The 26,226-nt window shown below is 42.1% G+C and overlaps 1 protein-coding gene and 1 long non-coding RNA gene across 3 annotated transcripts in view; one reads left to right on the forward strand and one right to left on the reverse strand.

The window, feature by feature from the left end:
* Positions 1–7,115: 7,115 nt before the first annotated feature.
* LOC111853694 (uncharacterized) lies at positions 7,116–8,603 on the reverse strand. The gene is made up of 3 exons (XR_002840502.2): positions 8,550–8,603; positions 7,798–7,960; positions 7,116–7,266 (listed from the first exon to the last, which is right to left on the reverse strand). It is a non-coding gene; the product is annotated as an uncharacterized lncRNA (long non-coding RNA).
* Positions 8,604–9,586: 983 nt separating this feature from the next.
* Positions 9,587–26,226, forward strand: part of prkg1b (protein kinase cGMP-dependent 1b) — a 101,547-nt gene continuing 84,907 nt past the window's right edge. Inside the window, exons 1-2 of one of the 2 annotated variants that reach the window (XM_023830889.2) lie at positions 9,587–10,206; positions 25,760–25,926. In XM_023830889.2, the coding sequence (XP_023686657.1) occupies positions 9,935–10,206; positions 25,760–25,926 (439 nt within the window). In that variant the 5' untranslated portion in view covers positions 9,587–9,934. Of the gene's footprint in view, positions 10,207–16,984; positions 17,661–25,759; positions 25,927–26,226 lie in introns of those variants that run through there. The other variant, XM_023830888.2, reaches the window with a different exon arrangement.

Genomic DNA, 26,226 nt, shown 5'->3' on the forward strand with positions numbered 1-26,226 from the left:
CTCAGAACTCAACGGAACTGTGAGGACAGCTCGCCGCTCGTTTTGGGCCAACCACTGTGAAGCCAGGGAGCTGGCTTGCAGCTAGTTTATTCTAGGCAGCTACCTTAAACTGTCAAAGAAGTGAAACGATGAAGAAGAAGTCAGAGGTGAACATTTATCTTGGCAGGAAAACAGCAGCGCCATCAACTGTGATGTTTATTTTGTGCAGCCGTGGAATAAAAAATAAACTGAGATGCGGGTGCCCTGCTGTCACATAGTTTAACGTCTTTCTGTCAGCGGTAACTGTACGTGTGCCCTGCCGTCACGTGGCTTAGCGTGTTTCTGTCAGCAGTAACTGTGCGTGTGCCCTGCTGTCACATAGTTTAACGTCTTTCTGTCAGCGGTAACTGTGCGTGTGCCCTGCCGTCACGTGGCTTAGCGTGTTTCTGTCAGCGGTAACTGTGCGTGTGCCCTGCCGTAACGTGGCTTAGCGTGTTTCTGTCAGCGGTAACTGTGCGTGTGCCCTGCCGTCACGTGGCTTAGCGTGTTTCTGTCAGCGGTAACTGTGCGTGTGCCCTGCCGTCACGTGGCTTAGCGTGTTTCTGTCAGCGGTAACTGTGCGTGTGCCCTGCCGTCACGTGGCTTAGCGTGTTTCTGTCAGCGGTAACTGTGCGTGTGCCCTGTTGTCACGTGGCTTAGCGTGTTTCTGTCAGCGGTAACTGTGAGTGTGCCCTGCCGTCACGTGGCTTAGCGTGTTTCTGTCAGCGGTAACTGTGTGTGTGCCCTGCCGTCACGTGGCTTAGCGTGTTTCTGTCAGCGGTAACTGTGTGTGTGCCCTGCCGTCACGTGGCTTAGCGTGTTTCTGTCAGCGGTAACTGTGCGTGTGCCCTGCCGTCACGTGGCTTAGCGTGTTTCTGTCAGCGGTAACTGTGCGTGTGCCCTGCCGTCACGTGGCTTAGCGTGTTTCTATCAGCGGTAACTGTGCGTGTGCCCTGCCGTCACGTGGCTTAGCGTGTTTCTATCAGCGGTAACTGTGCGTGTGCCCTGCCGTCACGTGGCTTAGCGTGTTTCTATCAGCGGTAACTGTACGTGTGCCCTGCCGTCACGTGGCTTAACGTGTTTCTATCAGCGATAACTGTGCGTGTGCCCTGCCGTAACGTGGCTTAGCGTGTTTCTGTCAGCTGTAACTGTGCGTGTGCCCTGCCCTCATGTAGCTTAGCATGTTTCTGGCACCAAATGGCCTCAAAGGAGCAGATGAAATGAAAGCAGCGCCAGCTGAAATATCGACAGCCATCCGGTGCCGGTTATGAGGTAGACTGCGATGGCTCTCTGGGTTCCTCTCTTCCTGACCACTGCGTATCCTGTGGGAGCAGAGCTCCATGGTTCTGAGAGGCTGCCAGGAGTGGTTGATCCTATTGATCGTTCCCTCACTTCCCCCCCCCCCCCCCGGAAACTTGACTTTTATAACAGATTCATTGAGGTGAATGCACTCTGGACTGCAGACCCCATGGCAAAGGATCGCATTATGAATTGTGACCTCTAGTAATACACCCCCCCCCCGCCCCCCCAGGCTTTCTTGGAGTCTGATCTCGGAGCACTGAGCCTCAAGGGGGTCCTCTTTGTGCCAGATTGCTTTTTGGGTCAGCATGATGTCTTGTGTTTCAGGGTGTGGCTGGGTTCCAGTAGACCACTACTGAAGAGCAGGGTCGCAGTAGGGGCGTGGATACCCTGGCAGATTCAGGGCCGTCAGCACTTTGCAGGGGCCACAGTAGGGGCATGGATACCCTGGCAGATTCAGGGCCGTCAGCACTTTGCAGGGGCCACAGTAGGGGCATGGATACCCTGGCAGATTCAGGGCACTCAGCACTTTACAGGGGCCACAGTAGGGGCATGGATACCCTGGCAGATTCAGGGCCCTCAGCACTTTACAGGGGCCACAGTAGGGACATGGATACCCTGGCAGATTCAGGGCCCTCAGCACTTTACAGGGGCCACAGTAGGGGCATGGATACCCTGGCAGATTCAGGGCCCTCAGCACTTTACAGGGGCCACAGTAGGGACATGGATACCCTGGCAGATTCAGGGCCCTCAGCACTTTACAGGGGCCACAGTAGGGGCATGGATACCCTGGCAGATTCAGGGCACTCAGCACTTTACAGGGCCCCCTGAATGTGTAAAATTGCAAAATTGATGGGGGAGGGCAAGGTGACATTTTGTGAGGGGCCCAAAATTTCTTAGCTGCACCCTGGCTGAAGACTTCCACACCATGTATCCCACCTTATGCCAATTAAAAATTATTTATTTAATCAGCCCCCAACATTCTCCCATTGTGTGCAGAAAAACATCTTTGCTGCATGGTTTTATTCACTTTTAAATACACTTTAACAAAAAAGTAAAATAAAATAAAAACGTACATATATATATATAGTCAAAATCTTGAAAAAAAATAATAGTCTTCTGTAAAATCTGTCAGTCCTGCATTTACAGTCCAAGGAAAATGAAAGTACATCTTACGTTCTTCTAAGAAGCGAAAATGACAGACCCTGAGTTTAGACTGTTCAGCCTGTCATCGTGTTTTCGTCACTGTAGCCATTTTTATAACTCCGTTAATGTGGTTTATGTACTCCAGAGCAAATCTGACAGACATTATGGCCTGTGACTGGAATATTAACATGTAAAAACACATACTTAAAACTTTGGTAGAAAAATGACATGAAGTGGCCACTTGAGAGAGTTTCCAATGAGAGAACGCCTAGTGATTTAGTCTTTCTGTTTTCATCATAAAAGGTCTAATTCGATGTCAAATTACACTGGCAAAAAACATTGAAGAATACAATCTCCAAACAATTTCTGTTGCATCCTTTATGTTAGGCTGTGATTGTTGTAATTATCCATGTCCTGCAGAAATCCCATTCATTTAAAGGCTTGTGGGGGGGGGTGCCAAAACGAAGAGAGCTTTCCAGAATGTTCCCTCTAGCGCTCGCCCGACCACTGACGAAGACGTGCATGACGGGAATGACAACACCGTGGGCTGACCGCCGGGGCAGAGTCAAGACGCTCCGGTGTTAAACAATTCATGACATTGTCACCGGCTGCCCATGGCTATTATTAGCGGAGGACACCTCTCTCCACGGGGACGCTAGAAAAACAGCGGCCGTGCTGCGGAGCCGGGCCGCGCTCGGCGAACCCGATCGCCCCCATGGCCCCTTAGCGAGAGGGACCTTCCAAATAGGTAAGGTTTCCATTCTCTAGAAAAACATGCCGTCTTGGGAAGTAATCGTCACCTAGACGCGGAGAGGGGTTACAAGGAGGTCACTGCGAGGCTAACAAAGACACGACACACTGAAACACTCGGTCAGTAGCTATTTGATTTATCGGAGAATATTCACGTTTTTTCTCATTTACAAATGTCAAGCAATTGTTATGTATTATAATCACAGGCAATTTTAGCCCTATTTTAAGGGGGTTTCAGATACCCGATTTTTTAAAATCCACTTGCTGATTAGTTATTTTTTCGTACAGATTTCATACAAATTCTATCGTCAAATTCCCACCAGCTTGGCTACCCTACTATAGGGACCAAGCACAGGGTCAAATTGTAGAATTACCTTTGATCATATGTCCCCTGCCTTGTGCTCTGTGCTTTTTGTGATAGGCTTCAGCCCCCCCCAAACACTGTCCAGCATCAATGACCAGACGATGGATAGATAATTATTTTTAATTAGAGCCAACGTGGCAAATAAATCGTGATAATATTATTCCTTGTTTTGACACCAACCCAGGTTTATCTTGATGGATGATGTATTTTTCATTTTATAACTATTAATTGTCTCATTAAGATTAGTTTACTTCGCATACCTGCCATACATAATAACAATTTTAAATCATCAATAAAAAATACCTGATGTAATGCTTTTAAACGCAATGAACATTACTTGATATGTTGTTTAGTAGCAGGTAAACATTATGGACTAATATCATTATGTATGGGGGAACCCATAAGAAAGGTTACATCATGAGTATTTGGCAAATGTTTTAAATGTTAAAATTGATACTGAATCCTGTAATAGGCCGCCGGCTGCAGGCCTCCCTTCATCGCGTGCCCCTAGACCAGCAGCTTCGGTATTTACACTCCAGCTGAGCCGTCGCTGTTGCCGCACACGCCAGCGGGAGGCCGGCTTTGGCACCGCCAAGGCGTGACATCGGAAGCTGCCACGGATGAAGCCACCAGCCAGGCAGATGAGCGCTAACGAGCGGTCGTGCTGGGTCAGAGCTGAGACCTGGATCGGCGTCAGGGAGAGAGGGATGTGCCGTGTTCTTTTGGCTGTGAGACGGCGTGATGTGCAGCGCTGCTGGCTCACGGCCCCGCAAGGCAGCCTCCTACCTGAAGATTCACAGGCCTGCCTCGTCCTGTCCCACTGAAGCTAAGTTTTCTCCCATCTGCCTCCAGCCCCGATCTTTTTATCTCCAGGCATGGAAATCCCAGCATCCCATTTGTTTTGGGACCCTGCTAGAGGCACTGATGTCATTTTTATAGGCTTTCAACACCGTCTTGTTCTTGTGAGACATACTGCTCTACCATGTGACCTTATTGGTGATCCTATCCTCTCCTTTTGGACCCAAACATCCAACAGGATGATTTAGGGGTGATTTTTTTTAAGGGGGTGGGAATAAGAAGGGCCGTAATTCATACAGTGGGGGCAGCATTATCATTAGCCAATGATATGTTTTCAACTGGTGAGTGACAGGAAGGGAGCACTCCAGGGGCCAATCAGCTTTCAGCTGGAGCCAGTATCCCTGTGGCCCCGCCCCTCTATATGCCCATGACCAAATGGCCCCATAAATGGACTCCAGTAGCCCCCACCCTACATGCCTCTGGGCCACAATTCATATACAGCTTGAAAGAAACAGACATGCTCATGTTTTGATGGCTCTCAAGTAGCTGACACATGGTCCACCCAGAAGAGTATTATGTCACGCGAGAAGCCGGTTTGCTCTCAATTAAAGCCCAGTGCATTAGGAGATCAAGGGTCCCCATCAGAGAGAATCACTAAATACCTTCCAGTTCTGAATTTCTCTTTGTTTGAAATAACGAGGTTCGCAGCTGCGATAAATAATTTATAACCCGCTTGATGTTAAATGGAGATAAGATTTATGGCCTTTACCGATGAGGCACCGTATCAAATGTCACGTATTGCTAAAAAAGAACAGCGAATGTGCGTAATTAATCCACAGCACATTCTCTGTGAGCTTCAGCTCATGGACAAGCCGGTAATCGCAGGACATGTATCCATCTTACCTCCCTTGATTTGCACTGCAATAAAATCTGCACAAAAACACAGCTAGAGGAACGTGCGCTGTTTCATACAATGTGATATCAAGGTTTGTTTTTCTTTCTCTATTTCAAAAAGCCTTATTCTGCAACAGCTAGACAAGGGAGTTTACTGTCATTGCTACCAGGGTGTATTAAAATCCTTTTTCTAAGTTTATTCCTGTCCCAGTGACTTTAGTCTATCTGCTTCTTTTCTTACTCGCCCCTTAAATGTCTTTTTTTTTTTTGCATTTAATCAGTTTGATCAGTTTGCATTTAATAGGTTTTTCCATCATGCTTAAAAAAATGAAATATAATATTTATTCCTGCAAACAGTTTCTAAAATAATACATACTATACATTTTAATAAATATCTAAATGTATTTATTTAGATAATAAATTATCTTTAAGATTTCTATCTTTTTAAAGTGTGCTGGCAGAGAACGACTGTGCAGGTTTACAGTACCCGTAAAAGCATCCAATCTTAAATTAAAATGGGATATATATATCCTGTCTACTTAGTCTGTCTAATCAGGATTTATACTGGGTCTGCAACAGCCCAGAGACAATGAGGAACGATGATGGAATAAGCTAATTTCTCACAATATCCATCATTAGGCGAATCACAGGGCCAAAAAAACACATTAACACGCCAATTACGTGCTGCAGGGCTCATCAAATCACCAGTTAGCCATTTTACTTTTTTTTAATTTCTGCTTTCATTTTTTGCACCAATTCTAAAAGGTCCTTTGAACACCCCGCAGCCCATTCACACATAAGCCCAATGAAAAACGTCCCTTTTCTGTTTTTTTTTTTAAAGCCGGCGAGTTACTTAAAATAGAGGGGAAACCAGCTGATCTTCAAATCGGCTGAAGCATCAAATCGGAGAATATGAGCTTCCGTTCAGAAGAACAGCATAAGAAGAGCAGCCTGTGCTGAGTGTGTCGCTCAACTGGGAAAAGAAAGACGCGGAAAGCCTCTGCCTTATTATAAATAGGCAAAAAAATGATCTTTGACAGTCACAAGAATGAAGCGCAAAATTAGACCTCAAAATAAAAACGCTGAATAATCAGCAGCTCATTCAGGAAATATGTTTACAAATGGCATATTTTTATGCATACAAATGGCATCTTATTTGCGACCTGGGGATTTATAAAATCTTTTAATTATGCCGGTTTAATGCAGAGGATTTTGTGAACAAGCCCGTTGGTGTCTGAAAATGAGGGCGAGGCACCATTAAGTCGTTCAGCAGCACCTGGAAGTGCGTGCGGCACCTGAGCGGCTACTGACCTGCAGTGTTACCTTTTCCGTTTTTTACATTTTAGAATAACAGCTGCAGATGAGACCGAGTCCGTCCTTGGAGAGGATTTCTGCTGGAAGAGCACGAGGAATAAACAGTATTGATCTTGAAAAATGCTGTCTCCACTTGGACACCCTCTTCGGTTTCGACTGGGGGGGGGGGAAGCGTTACAGGAAGAGGATGACTAATGTCTACCCAGGCTCTCCTGTAAACTGATCCCCCCCATGGAAATTCGGGGGGCAATTGTTTATTCTGATGTGATGTTTGGTAATGCTTGCATTTTGTGAATTACCCGGGCCTCTCTTGGTAACTGAAGATACTGCGGGCGCCAAATACATTCTTTACACAGGACCGGGACGGAGCATGAATGACATTCACATTTGCCCGGCGTGACACAGGTAACGTGCTGAAAAAAGCAGATTACGGAAACAGGGTGATTCCCTTTGCATACAGGCGACAAACAGAGGCAACAAAGAAATGTTATACATTTTCTTTTACTTGGTTTAAAATGGACCTTAAAAAAATACTGAGCTTCTTTTGAGGTTACAAGCGCTACTCTCAACACAGCGTGACCACAGACTGTGTTGCGCAATCAGGCTGGATTTTGCAGATGACGTCCCATTCATGTCCTGAGTTAAACAGCACTGGTCACTGGACTTCATGACCGCAAGAATCACTGCCGAACACAAAATCAGATTAATAGCTATGCAAAGAATACCAGAATGGCAACCATCCACAGAGTGAGTCATGCAATTCAGAGTATCATAGTATTAATGGCCTGGCATCCCCAGCCTTGCGCCCTGTGCTTGCTTGGACAGCCACCCCCCCCCCCCACCCCCACCCCACCCCACTCCCCCCCCCCCCACGACCTTGAACAAGATAAGCGGTTGGTAGATGGATGGATGGATAATATTAATGGATTAGCATCCGGTCCAGGGTGTGCCCCCGCCTTCTGCCTGGGATATGCTGCCCCCCCCAAAGCCTCTACTGAAAATGTTGTTGGAAGTTGGATGGCAGGATTATGTATAATAATTGATATAATAATATAAAATGTGAGCTGCGTTCCAGAGAAGGTTTTCATGAAAGAGACACATCACCCACCCCCCAGAGAAGGTTTTCATGAAAGAGACACATCACACATCACCCCCCCCCCCCCCCCCCCGCCACTAGCCCTGGACCATCAGCACTGTCTTGCAGCTAAACTTACCACTAAGCACTGTCAGGTCCAATCACATTACTCTGTGCTGAAACCAGAATGCAGATCCTCTGACCAGTTTCACTTCTGCAAAAATGCCCATGCATTTTCTTCTTCTGCTCCAGAATGGATGGCACATCGCACACATCCAGCTGTTTGGCAAACTGCTGTTTCCCTGGGTACAAACAATGATTAAAGATGTTATCCGTTTAGTAATACTGCTAGCTCTTTACAAACAAAATACTCACTGATTAATACTTCAAGGGTGCAAACGTACTTCCTCTCCTGAGGTTTAAACGTATTTGATTCAAAGTCCAATTATCATTTTCTGCTGAATCGCATTAATGTGGATCCTAATACATTTATTTACTCATATAAATTGTTTAATGGTCTGAGTGTGAGATCTATACTGCTGAAGACATGTACTGTACTTCCTGTCTGTCCAGACAAATGCTGCAATTACACATTAATCTAGTTTTAAACTTGATCTGCGCTTTGTCATAATATTCTACTATCTGTAATGACGGTGGGTTTCTCCATAAACTATCGTGTTTGTGTCCACACTAGTATGGCAGTTGTATGAATGGTTTGGACTTTTGTGAATGTACTTGGGATCACAAATGCCATTCACGCTCTGGGTCTGTGAAGCCTGGTCACTGCCATTGAAGCTTAAGACAGGAATAGACTGGAAGTTTTGCATCTGTGCATAATTAGAATATCTGCCACCAGTATTAGCAGTGCAAGTCACGGGCAATTCCACTTACCTGAGGGTAGGGCATTGATTAACAAGGCCACTCTGGACATTCAGGCTTTCTACTGGAAAGTACACCAGATAAAAATATCCAGAGAAATACAATCCAGCTGTACAGTATATATTACACAAAACCAATAATTTTATCCTCTACAGTAAACTATTAATCAGGTACTTGGCTAGTACATCTTACCACTATACTGCTGAAATACTGAAACTACTACTACTACTACTACTACTACTACTACTACTACTACTAATAATAATAATAATAATTATTATTATTATTATAACAACACCAATAATAATACTAAAAAGGAGGAAGAAGAGTAAATAAAATATTTAAAGCAAGCATATGCCAGTGTATAAAACTAAACCTGAATAAATCTTGTTTGCGACATACTGTATTTACCCAAGATGTTTTTTTTTTGTTTCTATTTCAGTTAATCTTTCTGGACACCAAGCAACTCTTTTAATAAATCGTGTTACTGAAATTAAGCAACGTGGTAACAAAAAAAGCCTGTACACCGTATATGTATGAGAAACCTAAACTACAAAGTTAAACGAAAGATTTTGCATCCTCTCATTCGTGTTATGATTTAAATAAGAATGGTAAAAAAAAAAACTAAATAGACATGCCGTTATATTATGGGTAGTGAATATGTACTGTCCGTGGGATAGCACAGTGCTCCATAAAATCAGCAAGCATAATACATAATCTAGTTCACGTGACATGCGACCCTGTGTAGGACAAGGGGGTGTAGAAAATTAATGAATAGGCATGTCGTGCACATCTAACTGAAAAAGGTGACGTTCCCGAAAACCACATGTGTCACGATCGGTGTGAAGGCCGGTATAAATGCGGAGCCTGCAAACAAACAGGACCGCGACCCCAATGAAGGCACCGGCCCATACCGCCTATAAGAACTGGATCAGGTTACACCGGCCCTACGTCAGCCTCTGGATCACATGGTGATTGCTGCTATTTCAGGCATTAAGTCTTGGGTCAAAAGTTTTTATTATTTTTTTTCTTGGCTTTTTCCCCCCGTGCTTTGGAAAACACGGTGGACGCCGGCTGCGATTCGCGCTCCCGTCGCGCTCCATCATAAAGTGACCGAGCCTCTTGGAGGAGGGATAACTATCTCTAATTGGCTTCCGCAGATGACCGCCAGCTCCCACGGGTGTGAGGATTAGCACTAGGCGCACCAACGCCGGCTGCTTTAAACGTTATTCCCGGCTTCACCTCTCCGCCTATTCAGCAATAAGTAGAGCCCGGCGCAGCGCCCATTTGTGCGGGCTCTTTGACTCGTAAACGCAGGACACTTCTGGATCTTCAACGTCGCCAGTTCGCCCGTGATCCGGCGGGGGGGGGGAGAGAAAAGTTTGAGCTGAAACTCAATGAAAATGAGTGATCTGCAGGGAGAATTCACCAAGCTCCTTGTGCTGAAGGATGAGAGGATAAAGGACATGGAGAGACGCCTCGTCGAGAAAGAAGAGGAGATCCATGAACTGAAAAGAAAGCTGCACAAATGTCAGTCGGTGCTGCCGAGCGCTCAGATCATCGGACCCAGGACCAGACGAGCCCAAGGAATTTCGGCGGAACCACAGACATATAGGTCCTTCCAAGATCTAACCAGCCAAGCCTTTCGGAAACACGCCAAGTCTGACAGGTAAATAATTTCTTCATCTTAAACATCTGGCATGAAATCTGTGACAGACTGATTATTTTTGGGGGTAGTAACATTAAGATTTTAATGCATGCTTGTTAACATGCATCGATTCTAATTAATTGTTATTTTTGATGTACCCTATGTCGTACAGTATGGTACACAGCAAGCGATTCTGGGCAAAGACACACTAACGTGCCATAAAAAGTACTTTCCGACTTCCACATTCAGACTTTCTGAAATGTCACCGGCTTGCATTTTCGCTCAGAATTGCTATAGGGGTTTCGAGAGGGGAAGAATAACACAAGGCACTGGAGTTTAATTGATCGTATCCATTATTGAATTCCCGGGGGAAATTGAGTACAGGAAGTACAAGGCTTTATTGGCTCTTAGTGGAAGGATGCTGAGAGCCGAAATGCATGTTTAGGGATATTTAATACACCATTAGAAAACGCTGGTGCGCCCACATGTTTCCATCGCTTTCTTTGCACTCTGTCTCCTCTCTTGTTTTCAAAGCGCCTATGGATGTTTTTTTCCCCCCCAATCTGTAACACCGGCGTTTCAGAAAGTCTCAGAGAGCGATTAAACTATAGAAAATCAGCCTTCGCGGGCAACTCTCATTCCCTCCATTGGTATCGTAGAATGTTACCATAGAGATGGGAAGTATTACATCAAAATGAGCTGAGTGTGTATTTCTCGTGTGTCTTAAGGTACTAATAAAATCATCATAATCATGATGAAATTGTTGTACTGTATAAGTACATTTTGTGTAGATTTCTGTATGCCCGCTTGGGTGAAAGTAAGGAGTCACGTTCATTTTTTTCGTATGGGAAAATGTGTTCTGCACATAAATAGTAACGACAATGTCTTTATTGCTTTTTCAATGTGTTTCGCCAGGATGGACATAAATATAGGTCTGCCGTCATTGTCTTTCTGTAGTTAAATTTTGACTATATATGGTGTTCAGGTATAAATAAACACAGACAATGCGCGATAATCCAGGCTATGAGACGAAGTAGGTTTAAGCTTGATTAGCGACATTTATGGCCGATCACTTTAGATAATTTCAGACCGGTCAGGGACCTTGTTAAAAGGAACCTTTTAATGTAAAGACCTATACTTTTGACAGTCAGTTAACTAATATCCTCGCCGCTTTATTACCATAAACAAGTAATCACCAACAACCTACCTTCTTAGCAGAGGGAGGTCTCCGTTTAAATTAGTGCCACTACAAGTAATATTAACACAGACACAAATTTAAGACCCACTGCTCTGCGATATGACAGCACTTAGTATATCCAGTGATTAGATAATTACTGCTCAAAAGAGTTTGGGCCAATTGTTCTTATTATATTCATTGTACCTCTAACATCTAGCGCTTGAAAGTTGTAATTAATAAGTATTTCCTTTTTATTCAGCGGAATAATAACGGCTTTGTCAATAAGTGACTCTTTGGACATGAGCAAGGTAACGCCTAACGCAAAAAGTGAAGGACGGCTGACCGCTGTAGGTAATCAGTCATCCATTTTACTGTAGGGCATAATTAATCTTTGGTGTTTTAAACAGTTTCTCGAGTCTAGCAGTTCTAAGTATATGCTTCCTGCTTTTACATTCATTAACTGTTTCATGTTTGGAACCTTAAGATCAAGAATGTTTTTTCCAAATCTTTGATATTTTCTTATAAACTGTTGTTGTTCAGCACAACAACACTTAAGGCATGTTTATAACCAAGATATCATAAATATTCTGTCGATGAACAGACCCCCGTAATTATATATTAGTTGAAACAGTTCCGAAAAGAGGGTGTAATTTATGGCAAAACAACGATCGATCCATTCATATTGTAACCACAAGATGGCAGAAAAACTCTCTTCCTTATTCAGTTTCGTGTATCTGAATAGCTTGAATCTTGAAACTTTATCAGTTATATTTCAGACACATTAATATACGAAGTATTGGAGTCGTCTGTTACACATGTGGAAAGGTAAATTCTCATTCTGACAAGAGATTCGTGAAATTATATGTTTATGTTGGTTATTTATAATTAAATACATAAGTCTGCAAGTACAGTCCGAATAAAGATTATGCCATTAATTTATGCACTATTAAGTGAAATATTATCCGCAACGATGATGGCTTTTTTTTTGTAAAAGGTGTTTTTAAAGTGATGCAGATCTTGAAAATATTCATTCACCTTGCTCTCTAGCATAGTTTTTCAGTGAGTATCGGCAGCGGTCATTTCAGGAGTGGATTTACACAGAAACAAATGGTGATGAGGCTAGGCATGTAACACCTATGTTATATAATAATGTATAACTGTTTTCATTTTGTACTTTTGTAATAATATTACTTTATATTATCTTTATTTTATACAGTAATCTCATGCCAATAATTACACATCATACAAATCAGATCACAAATTTCTAATTTAAACAGATGTAATTCAATTATTTGTAAAACTCAATTTTGTCCAGAAAACAAAAGATTAGTATGAAACTCGTCTTCCACAAAAAAACATTGTCTTATTCATTACCTTCCATTTGTCAAAGCTAAAAAAAAAACAATGTTTCTTCATCACCTTGTGTCCTGAGGCAATGAAATAAACCTGATTATAAAAAGTTTATCAAATTGTTTCCTGAGGCACTGGTAGGAACCTACTGTTCCATACGGCCTAGGAATGGAAAGTCAAACAGAAATGATGGTTATGGCTTTGTTTTTGGTGAAAGTTAGAAGGTTGGTATGGGTTTAGCACATTTATGAAAAAGTGCTTTAATAATCTTTTCTCCAAAGTGCTTTCCAGATGAGTAGTTATTCGTGTTGTTTGTTATGTAGATACCAGTGTAATTTTGTAGTATTTTAAGAAGTCATTTCCTTTGAGAGTCCAACAGTATGCAATCATGGTGAACTTACTGCTGCACACACACACACACACACACACACACACACACACACACAATATCAAAATGAAATAGAAGTTTCAGGCAGGTTCAATGGAAAACTGTTATTAAACAAACGACAAGATTATGTTATATGAAATCATTTCTTCCTTCAAGCTCCCAGCATGAAAGTGGTCTGCAGAAGGTACTTTTTCAGAACATATTTTTCTGTGGTTTAGAGAAAAAAAAGGTGGAAATAAACTTAAAAACGATTGTTTCAGTGCCACTGGAGATGACAGACGGATTAAACAAAGGGGATTTGGCACTGTCCAGGCCTGTGTGAAAGACAACCAGAAGGGGTTAGGGCAGACAATGTGTTGGGCCCTCCTGTTTCTTCCAACAAAAAAACTCATAATTGGCAAGCTTCTTTAAGCACACTTCAGAATGGAAAGTGCATGATTTTGATCAGGCAGATAAAAGGCCAGCAATGTCCCTTCCTGTTATACAGAACCAAGACCCAGTGAGGGATCAGGTCTAGCATGAGCATCCCTTCTGTGGTCCACATGTTCACTTTGATCTGGATTGCTGCTGACTATCTGCTGTATTGACACCATCTCATCAGACGACCTTTAATTGAACTGAGCTGAATGTCTGAAACGGAATGAAAATCAAATGCACTTAATGAAAGAATTCTTAGGCTCAGTTGTCATTGGTTTGTGTTGGACAACATCTTCGGTATTACCTTGTTGTTTGCTGGTTATCAGATATATATATATTTTTTTCTGATTAAATGTACTGTTTTTGGGTAGCACAACAGCCATGATTTTTGCTTGATTTCGTTCATTGTCATATTTTTCCCCAAACTTTTTAACTATCGTAAAATTATGGGGTTTAATACAGTACAGGGCATATATTATTGACCACAAGAGGGCGCTTATGATCTTCCATTTTTTTTTACTGTTGACGTTCTTATTGGTTTATACCAAATAGTGATTGAACCAATAGGCAATTATTCCTTTAAGAAAATATAACAACGGCATGTCTTAAGGGAAAATATTTATGCAGTTAATTTTAATACTTTTCATTCATGCTTTTCTCCTAGACGAAGGCAAGATGAAAGGGCAAGGGAAAAGAATGAATGAATGAATGTTGAAGTAATTTTGTATCCTTTAATGGATTTTGTAATTACACTTTAGTAATCTACCTTTTTCCCTAAAAAATCAAATTATAAATTATTTTTCATGTGAAAGACCCACTTAGATGAAAAACTGAAAAGATGTACATATATATGTTAGCCATGTACATACAGTATATAAAAGATGCACACACATACACACACACATATATATATACACATATATCTACACACACATATATACACATATATCTACACACACACACACACACACACACACCTTTGCATGACAAGACTATAATAGATGATAATCCTGCTGAACAGTGTATGTTTTGTCATATGTATTGTTTATTTCTGGTAAAGGTATTCAAAGATAATGAGATGACAGTCTGAAAATCTTGGTTGTTGAGAGACACAATAATGCAGTTCAATGGAAGTGGCAGGATCAGATTTTTAGATGTTTCCAAGAACCTGGATCAGATGAGTGAGATGGTTTGGGATGTATTTGAACTTACTCAAGCATCACTAGTGCATCACTAAGAAGCTGAGCAAATGCAGGCAAGATGGAACATACACACTGACAGAACTGTAGTATTTTGCAGGTATTTTGTAGCAAAACTAAGGGCATGACATTTTGCAGAGAGTCCCTACGCAGGAAGAGATGCAGGTCTGAGTTGTTGGTCTGCTGTCCCTGAAACACTGCAGGGTCTTGCCTAACAGCAGCGTGAAGTCAGAAATGGTGTGTGGAAGACCTAAGGGATCAGGTACACAGAACAATAGCTCAGTAATTACTGACCGGGTGGCTGAGAGGGACGCTAGTAGAACAGCAGTCTGATCCCTTCTTAGGTGACCTGGACCCCGTTGACTGCAGTGCTGGATTTTTCAGTTTGCGCAGTGGTGCAAAATATACAGTATCCTGCAGATCTAGCAAGACTGGCCAAAAAAGATAAGCGACACAGCTGCCAGACGAGGGGATTTGTGACATTATAGCTGTGTTAGTTATGGATGGAGAGGAGATCAGAATCATCTTCCGATAAGGAGTCGTCTTGGGGAACGTTGGAGTGTGTTAGAGCGGCGACACCGTGCGATGCTGGATCAAAGGCTGGTCAGGCTGAGATGAAGATAGAGATGCGAGCAATGGGCTGAGTGAGAGAGGAAGTGGCATGAAGGAGAACATTAAAATGTAAGCCTACAATCAATGCAAGAGGAAAGGGCATGTGAATGTCTAGGGTGGTGGAAGTGTTGCCATTTGAAATCCCATGGCCAGCAGAGGAAACATCTCACCGTTGGACCACTGAGCAAAGGCCACAATCCCAAACCTGCTCCAGGGGTGTTAGGGAGACCCTGTGCTCTGACCTCCATATGTGTCTCTTATAGGTGCATAGGATGCAATGCATGAAAGCTAAAGAATTCCTGCAAGCTTAGATATTCATTATATTTGATGAACATACAAGGAGTAAAATATGCATGTACCGTGTATCACGAAATGAACAAGGTGGATGCTATGCTTTATACATAGTTGGTCATATTCGAAAGAACATTATGAAAGGAACATATTGGGAAGATATAGAAAAGGGGTATCTGAAAAAATATTCCATAAAAGTTGCTTGGGAAGGCAGCACGTCAAGACGGCAGTATAGCTGTGGATTCAAAGTTTGAAGATTTCTGTAGGGTTAGGAAAATGTTTCATGCAAATTATCCCAAGGGCTATCAAGTCGGGTGTGTGGGTATAACATCTGTGTAGCCATGACAACTGTGCTTGAACAGTGAACTCTAAAAACAATAGCAATTCTAGAATTTAATGAAAACCTTTAACTTAATCACGTGATCCTTCATGGGAGCGAACATCCACTGCTGTACCTCTGTGTTGATGCTTCGTCACATGCAGTACGCTTACCGTATCTCTGTATTGTCTTGTAAATGAAAAATGTAAATTCAGGCCAAATGTTCAGAACACCAGCCAAGTCATTTATTAGGAATTGTTGTTTAATGGGATGGAAAATGTGAGAAAGGCAAACATCCAGGTTGGCTGGAAAAACCACGTCATTCACTTCGTGCTCTCTTTACGTCTGTTTGACAATCCTGTAGATCGATGTCACTCGCATCATCTCCAATAAAACATACAATTAAATTGTCCAGTGTTTTTAAGGTTGTAAATGCATGTTTTCATAATTTAGATCTTTTAAATACAATTACATCCGATCAGAGTCAATACACAATTTTTGGTTTGATTATCCGGAGAGTTGTCTGAATTCAAGCAATTTCTTCAGTTCACATTGAACAAAATTGACAATATTGAGCACAACAGATGAATCTCTTTTGTCATTTCAGTTTCTAATCCAAAATGAGTTTACTTCAAGTAATACGTAGCTTGCAAAGGTAAACAGCTTTGCGTAAAAGAGGCGATTCCTTAACAATTAATCAAACTCACATAACAATCATATTACGAATAATCAAAATGTACGTAATCGATTATAAATTAAAACAAAAACGCAGGAAATATTTCAGCCCACTTGTTGATTCGTTTTTGGTGCACGGCTGGCATCGCCTTTATTTGAAAGCAAAATGAAATAAATTAAAGCGAGACATGTAGAAATGTTGACAAATGCAGACAGGTTTCCCTTGAAAATAATGAAGGCAGTGGGTCCCATGGTGCTTGAATGACACGGCTTTGTGCCGACTGAGCCCCCCTTCTCATTACGGTGTGTGTAATGCCTTATTGGTTGACCGCAATAGTGGGGAGCGCCTCGGACTTCATACTTTCCTGCCCAATGCAACGCGCTTCGGCATTTTTCTAGCGCCTCGCAGACACTTCGTGCTGCAACAGATCGAGTACTTCTGGGCGACAGTTATCCGTCTGTTAAACTTCAGCCTTTTTTGCGCTTCAATGCCCGACATGCCCACCTATGCCGCCCGCCCCCTTTTTAAGCTACGATACGCTTTTTAAACTAATGCAGTAGCCACCGATCATCCTTAAATGACGTTAACATGCAAAGTTAACGGTGCCGATTTCCCGGGGAATCTAATATAAACCGACAGCGTTCCGTCCATTTTTTTTTTGGGTGCTGGAAAGGAAAAGACGACTATCCTGGATACTTGGCAAACTTTGTAGCGCCAGTGAAGTCTCGTCCTTTGAGAAGCATGGGCACATTGCGCGATCTCCAGTACGCTTTACAGGAGAAAATCGAGGAACTGAGGCAGCGAGACGCTCTCATAGATGAACTGGAGCTGGAGCTGGATCAGAAAGACGAGTTGATCCAGAAGCTGCAGAATGAGTTGGATAAATATCGCTCGGTGATCAGACCGGCAACCCAACAGGTCCACAAGCAGAGCGTCCTCCAGGAACATCAGAGGACCAAGAGGCAGGCTATCTCAGCTGAGCCCACCGCCTTTGACATACAGGATCTCAGCCACGTTACCCTTCCTTTCTACCCAAAGAGCTCACAGTAGGTTCTGCGATTCCTTTTAAAGTCGTTATGCATTGCTATCGCCCCCGTTTTCAGTTTCATTATAAGCAATTTCGCGGGAATAAGCGTACGTGCATAAACGCATCGCTAGTGAGTCTTATTTAACTTATCGCATCTTAAATCGCCGTAAGGTATTTCAGACCAACATTTTAATACCAAATAGTTTTCAAGTGTAATTACCTACAATCAGGCTTAATCTATGCCTTAGCTACTCATAATCATACGATATAAAATGACACGCACAATCCTTTCACCGAATGCGGTCCAAAAAGTTATTAAAGTTATATATATAGTCGCATCATTTTCAGTTAATTGAATTCTACAACTCCTGGCATCTTGAAGCTGCTTGTTTCACGCATGTTGTATTACCTGTATCCGACATTTTCTTTTTAATGCCGTATATCCATACCAGTACTGGCATTTTATAATATCTTAAAATGTTTTAAATGAGGTTTTTTTTTTGGGGGGGGGGGGGGGGGGCGGTGGGCATGGTGTATGTAGGTGTTGTTCAGGAAATGACAGGTAAACATCATGTCAGTTTTGGGCTCAGTATGCAAAGCTCCATGTGACAGAATGATCTGTTATAAATCCGTTTAAACAACTGTGCATGAATATTAATATTCTGACAATGTGAGTCATGTATATTTGTCTCCGGACTGAACGTTTCTCCAGCGTGTCGGCACTCCAGCCTCAGACCAGTTACATGTTACATGGTGATTGTTATTTTCTGGATCAGCGGGTGCTGATGGTGTGTGACTCACCTCGCAGGGACGAGGTGAAGGCAGCCGATAGCTTCCCCACTTGTTGCTCTCGCTTTGTTGCTGTCTACTGAGATCATGGTGCGTTGAGTACTGGGGGTGGTATATAGAGCCCAATATTCATTCATCAATAATCACGTGTGTAAAGCAGTCGACTTAAGCATTTATGGGCCATTTTATATTTGACTTGCAGAGACCGTGGGGTGAGAATAAAGAATTCAACAAAGGCTAGGTTAATAGGGGTTTTCTCCCCCAGTCATAAATGCTTCGGACAGGAGGATAGCAGTGTGACAAAGGCAGCTTTTTTATTACGTGTACTAGCTGCGCCTGACATTTGACTTTCCACCGTACCTTCCCCCCCCCCCCCCCCCCCGATTTCATTCCACCTCCTCGGATGCTGATTAACGTTCCGAAAACATTTACATAATCTAAATATAAACGTACGCGTAGCAGTATAAGCACGACCAAGAATGGAGTCCAACGAGCACAGATAAGGATATTTTTGTCGGCAACTGGTATACAAAGCTGAGACAACCGTGTTGGGGGATGGAAAGTAAGCATATGCGGCGTGTTATTTGGAGCAGAAAAGAAACTCGTCGTCCCCTCAGCAGATATTTGCTGGATTTTTGTTTAAATACCTTTTCACTTTTGTTTGGCAGTCGAAGTGCATCCTTGATTCCTTTCATCAAGGGTGACTTCCGTAGTAAAATGTCAAGGCGGAGCCTATTCACGGTCCGTGCCCAACAAATCCAGCGTTTAAATAAACCTTACATATCACTCGATTTAATCCAGCTGCCTTGGTTTACAGTCATTATTATATTATATTAACAGAATGGTTTATATGTTCACTTGTTTATTTATATGTTATTTCCCTTTGATGTAACTAATGGTCAGTGTAGATGGTGCCAGGGAAGTGAGAGGACGACAATGAATTCAGTGAGCAAAGTTGCGTGCCTCACAAATTATCTACAGCACATACAGTTATGATGCGAGAAGCCCACGTTTCTCAAGCAGAAGCCGTCAGACCGGCCTCTCTGGAATTCATTAGCTTCAGGGGGTGAAAAGTTAAGCAGTTGGCTTCTCTAGGCATTTGTCATGACCAAATTTGCTTGGGGCGTATTGTTTTGTAAGAATCTAAATAATTCTTGCTCCAGTGGGACAGTTTCTCTTTTTTTGCCCATATACAGCAGAGTGTGTTTGCATTCACAGCTTTTGTTTACCCTTATAGCCCTACTTGCAGCGCTGGCAAATGGTCAAACAGATTTCTATTCATGTTTCTTTACAGCATTTCACATTGGCTTGGGGGCACAGTTCCAAGATTTCGGTCGGGCACCTTTTTTTATTTCTCTAAAAGTCATCCACAGGGCTTGTAAGTGTGGACCAGCTCAGTTTGCTAGAAGGTTCCGGAATGTCTCCCTGTTGTTACATCCTGCCCACCCTATCCACCTGACCCTCCTGTCCCTTCCCCAGCGTGACTCTAACAAGCCGTGCCTGTTACTTGTTTATTTTTCCTCGTTCCCAACCTCCGTGTTAATGACTCCCAGCTGTCTCTTGTTCGCTCCCTCGATAGTCTTGTATATACGTGCTTCCCAGTCCTATGTTCCCCAGTCCAGTCATTGACGTCGTACCTTCCTATTGCCTGTGCCCATCCTAATTTCTAGTCCTCCTATCCGATTGCTCGCAATCCTGTTAGCTTACTGTCCCTGTTCATTTACTTCAATAAAACCCTTTTCTGTTTTGCCAACACGCCTGCCCTCGAGTCCTTTGTCCCTCAAGGCATGATACCTGTGAATTGCTGACTCAATAGGAGTATTTAAGAAGGAATGGCAGCTACAACAGGTTCCATCTCCTTTTATTGCCAGTCCTTTACCGATATTCCACAGATACCTGCCCCGGTGACATGCTGATTACACTGGGTTTAGATTGCTTATTGTCTCAGAGTGCACAGCCTGACCGATCGATGATCGCAGCACTATAGGCTTTTTAATAATGTCGTTGTGGAACATATCCATTGGGTCACTTCTTAAAGGAGCATATTTTGTCCTTTTAAGGGAATATGCCTGTGTTTACTTCTCAGGCTTGACAGACAAAAAATCTTCTTTTATAAAGGGATAGGGGGGAAGGGGATACAAATTGTAAAAAGTGAAGCTTTTATGAGGCTAGGAGGTGATGTCTGCAGGCAGGCCTAATGTCGTACCATAAACACAACTGGAGCGGGTGGCCTTTGTGGTCAGATGCTGTTTCCAGTGTGTTCCAGTGAATCTCTCTCCCCTGTCTGGGCAAGCAACACATGGTAAGTTCTCAGAAATGCCTTCCAGACAGTTCGAGCAAGTAAAAAGCCAGTCGTACGTTTTCAGTTCGCCCGATCACAGGTCTGGAACTGCGTCTTGTGTTGGCTTAAGTCGGCAAAGACGACTTCTGTACAGCTACTTATCTGCTAGGTCTCCCCACCAATGATTCTTTATATCTAATAAACAAAAAGAGTCCAATGACCTGCATCTGTTTTTCTGAATGTCCTTGTTGCTTTTTCCAAGTGGCAATAGTCATAATCAATTTCTCACAAACTATATTGATTGGTAGTCTGTATTCTCCTGTAACCTTTCCTTGATTGTATGACCTGTTGGGTACATAAGGTTCATTGTGGTCTGGAAGAGGATGATGCTTGTTTCACTTGCTACCAGACTGCCCTTGTTACCATGGTGATGTAAACATCATTCCTGAGACACACAGGAATGCGGGTATTCGGCCTAGTGTCTCCCGCTGGTATATATTTTTTCCTCTCTTGTACGTGATGTATGTCAATGCAGTTATTAATAACATTCAGTAATTGATAAAAAAAGCATCTTTAGGTGGAGAAAAAAATTTATTGATTGGCATGATTGGTTCCTCTGTAGATCTCACTGCAGGGGTCTGGTAATTTCTGAGACAATAACAGTATTATACTCAGTTTAAGTCCCATTAAGCTTGTTGGAAATTAGTCTTTTGCAGGGCTGATAAGGGAAGTCCATTTTATTGTGCTCAGTGCATTTGCATTACGTTTGTGTATCTGTCTATCTGTCCATTTCAGCTGAGAATCATGGGATTGATGCCTCTTGTTAGCTGCTGCATGCGGATTTTATTCCCAGGACTAAATCACAAGGAGTTTCTGTGTAGGGATGTATTAAACAGCTACAGTATATACATGGTATTTTTCAGAGTGATTGCTGATGGATGTTGTAAAGGCGATTGTTTCTTTGTTGCGATTAGAATTTAGATCAAAGACTACTTGTCCTGCAAGTAAATAGAAATGAATAATAAAAATAATGACTGCTAATTAAGTATTTTCCTTCAAGGGTTTTCCTACCTGTATATATGATGAGCTACGGTTAAATGTGTGCATGCAGTTCAGATGTTGATTTGACCCACAAACACGTTTCCTTTTACTACTTGTATAGCAATGCATTTTTACGTTTGTGGGAAAATAGAACAAAACACATGATAAAGTATGTCAGCATAGCTGCTCTGGTCTAGAGATGAACTGTGGCCCCATTCCAGTGTGGAAAATGCGCCCCCCCTCCCCCCCATCACTGACATTCATTTTGAGTGGAATATCCCACTTAAGACCCAGCTGTAGAATGGAGCTCTCTGTTTTCCTCTCTCTCTCAGTCCAAGCTAAATAAAGAACGGGAACATCCACATTTCCTCATTCCCTTGTTTTTACTCCTTGTAGCAGAATATATATAAAACTTCACAGTGATACCGTGGGATATCCTGTAGGTCTTTGTAGCCTTCCTTGAAAAAGGAGCCCCGGCCTCGGCGGCATAGTCACATTTCGGGGGGGGGGGCCCTTCAGGAAGGTCCTGAACCCCCAGCTCCAGTGGTGCCGCATGTTGGCTGACCCTGTGCCGTGACCCCCCCAGGATGGGACAGGCAAAGAGAACTCCAATGTTCTTGTGCAAATGGCAAATAAAAGAGTTATTAAGATTGTTATTATAATTACTATTATTTATTATTATTACTATTATTATTATTATTCAAGGTTGTGAACAAAGAACGACTACATGTGGAAAAAGTCTTCTAGAAAACTACTAGCAGAATAATTTCATTGCTTGACTGTTTACCAAATAAATTATGGCCTACAGTATTGTAAAATCATCGCCATTATCATTTCTCCCAAAAAGCCATCTGACCACAGAGATCTGCAATAGCTGCTAGGGAAATTACTACGTTAATGGTAAAATTTATACACTATCAATTATGATGTGTTTATCTTAGGGAAAAAGTCATCTACTTGCTGAGAAAATCATGCTTATAATCATGTAGCTTACATGTGATAACTTTGGCTGTCTCCATGGTAACTGTCCCAAAATGATTTTTTGATTTATGCGCATCTGCTGGTGGATGTCGCTTGAAGAAAAACAAATATTTTTTGTTGTCTCTGGAAAGGTTCGTTTTATTAGCATTTTTTTTTGTTCAGTTAAGAATTTTGAACAATATCTGTCACATAGTCTATACAAAACAAAACAATTCACCTTTTTATCACTGTGAGGAAACAAGGTCTATCAGATGGTTTTAGATGCTATTTTTTAGTTTTATGTGCTGACTGTACGATATATAAAAATTAAAATGATTTTAGAATCAGAAACTTGGAGTGTCTCCCACCTCCCAGCTGTGACTGTTAACGTTTTTTTCTTTTATAAGTGTGTTAGTTCTCCTTGGTCTTTTAATTAAATTTTATTTTTATTCATATTTAATTCGATCCAGCCTCCAGCAATGTGTCACGTGTTTCAAGAGGCATCTGTGCACTGGCACACGAGCGATAGCAAGATAAGCTCGGACAATGGCGAAGCTCTATAGCGACGTAAGCGCGTTAAGAGCGGATGGGCGGCGCGCGGCTGGGGGACGCGCGCCGCGCCGCGCCGCGCTCGTCTCCGAGGGCGACGTGGCCAAACATACGGAATTCCCGCGAGACCGCGGCGGCTGTCACTTTTCTTCGTTTACTTCCGCGGATGCTGTGAGGCAACCCAGAGCTGAGGGATGTGTCAGGAGATAGACTGCAGGACCTGCTAATAGACTTTTTTTTTGGTCAACTGGCCTCCTCCTAAAGTAATCTGTCGTGAAATATATAAACTAGGTCAATTTAAAAAAATAATAATTTTAAAAGTTTCAGTCTCACCGAACTTTTTGTCAATAGCGTTGAACTTCTGGTCTGTCATATTCAGACCAGATAAGGAAGAATATGTTATCAACATTATGGTATGAATTATAAATTTGATACTTCACGATATTATTTTGCCCCCCATTATTTTTTGAACACTTGTTCTCTTTATTATTTCACAATATTAGACAAGGAAGTGAAGATTTCGATGCTTCCTTCTCCAAGCTGGGTCTTTCCTGAATCATTTCAGGTTATGAGCCTTTGCTGAAGGTTAACATAGCAGGACCTTCCTGGAACTTGTCCTGGCACTCTCCACTATGTCAAACACACTATGTCAGTCGCTGCCCTCGGCAATAATCCCAGAAAAGTACTTTGAGACATTTGCGAGTGCCAGTTAGTCAGGAGGGTTGTGGTTGCGTGGTTTGGAGTCACCTACCCAGGTCACCCAGGTTAGCTTGTTCAGAAAGGCTTTTGCTTTTACGTTTTAGTTCACGTTCGACTTATATTGTCAGGATTCCTTCGGAATAACTTCCCTTAAATCCCCTGCTTAAAATCACTCTTTCCTCTCTCAATGGTATACATGTGCCCAATGTATTTAAGCACTTATCTATTTAAGCAATTGTTGAAGAAAACTGTGTCGGAGTTTGGTTGTGAGGATTAAACACTGCAGTCCTGGGGATAAATAAGCTCAGAAATACCGCTGCTTCCCGTCCGTTCACAACACATGAGTTTGCTTTTTCTCGGCGAAAATCAGACAGCCTCATTCAGTGTCATCATTCATGTGTCTTCATCCGCCAGTGGGGCAGAGTTAATGCTCTGCCGCTATAATCGAGCTGTTCTCTAATCTCTGATGGGCTTCAATATCCCCTGCATTACCACTGGGTTTCAGAACTGCAGATGTTCCACTTTAAGCCACTGTGTCGCTAAGGAAACATCTTTTTTTATGTTGGAATATAGCCATTATGCCATTTCTCAAATGGCTCAAGTGCATCTTTTTATATTATAGATGGAACCCAATAATTGCAAAAAGTCAAGTAGAGCTTCAACCTTTGGTCGTTTATGTACTAGTGTACTAGTATGTACTAGTGAAGCCTCACCGATAGCTGCGCAATGGGCTTTCCTGTGAAAGCGGCTTACTGTATCTGGCTCCCCCAAATCGCAAATGGCTTTTGCAAAGATAAAATGTACTGACAATGCAGAGAAACAACACTAATTTATTTTTTCTCCTGTATTCTCATGTATTGTAGGTTTCAGTCTGGTTTGTAGACTTCCTTCCATGTAAATTCTATTAAAAGCTGTCATGTGAGATTGTTCTGAGGATAAGGCACCATTGTTCAGTTGGTGTCACTCTCCTGCTGTTACCCAAGTATTACTGATAATCAGAATATGCTTGTATGTAATACATATATTTCCAGCATAAGAATAACTTGAACCCTTCATAAAAATGAGCAGTTATCATTGTATTAAATCAACAAGACAAACAATGATTCAAAAGTTTTTTTTGAGTTTTTGGGGACCTCATGCACTTCTATGTACCGAGTCATATGCTTCATATGCCAATTTTAACACAATGTTTTTTCAAACTGAGAACAACTAAAAGTGGTTGTAAGATTGGTGGACTTGTGACCATGAACAGGAAAAGCCATTAAAAGATGCATGGATAGACAGACAGGACTAACTAAAAAGATATAGAATATATAGATATAGAATATATAGAAATAGTAATGTATAGAAGCACTTCAAGATCCATCTGTTTCTGGAATTACTCTATTAGTCTGATTGTTTTTCTGTGTTCCCTGAATGTCCTTCCTGTTGCACTTGAATCGTCTTATTAAGTTCTTGCTTTGTTTGGAAGATATTGTGTAGCTCCTGCTCCAATACTGGTTACATTTGTAGCTGGGCGTTCTTTGGAAACTCAGCCTTGCGGCTCTTACGTCTAGTCAACTCCTCAACAGCATATATGTTTGTAATGTGCTGTTTGTATGTCGCTTTGGACAAAAGCATCGGTTAAATAAAAGTAAATGACAAATGTAAATGTAAATAGGCTATACTGCTCTTTCCGTTAGTAAGTGAGAAAATTCGTAGTTGAATAGTGACATATTGAGGAGAATATACAGCATGTAATGATTAAAGGAATATACCACATTATGCTCTAAATGACCTTTTTATTACTCATTTTACAGGTCTAAGGACTTAATCAAGGAAGCTATTCTGGACAATGACTTCATGAAGAACCTCGAGCTTTCGCAAATCCAGGAAATTGTGGATTGCATGTATCCGGTTGAATATGGCAAAGACAGCTGTATCATCAAGGAAGGTGACGTGGGGTCGTTGGTGTACGTTATGGAAGGTACGTCTGGCTGAACCTCATCATCGGTATTATAACGCCACATGTAGGTGTTTCCGTTATTACGGATGCATTTTACTTATTTCACTCGCTTATATTTTTTGGAACTTTTGGATGAAACTAGACCAATAATATTGTAAGAAAAACAGTTTCCTGGGGAAAATGAAGACATTTCTCTGCACAGTGACACTAACAAACGCGCTAAAGCAGAAGCGCAGCTCAGTCAAGCTCGTTGCTAAAGCTCTGAATGAGGAAAGCATGCTGCAATCCATAGCATTTAAAAATGATCAGGTAACGCAATAG

Source organism: Paramormyrops kingsleyae, chromosome 20 (assembly GCF_048594095.1).
Source record: "Paramormyrops kingsleyae isolate MSU_618 chromosome 20, PKINGS_0.4, whole genome shotgun sequence".
NCBI lineage: Eukaryota > Metazoa > Chordata > Actinopteri > Osteoglossiformes > Mormyridae > Paramormyrops > Paramormyrops kingsleyae.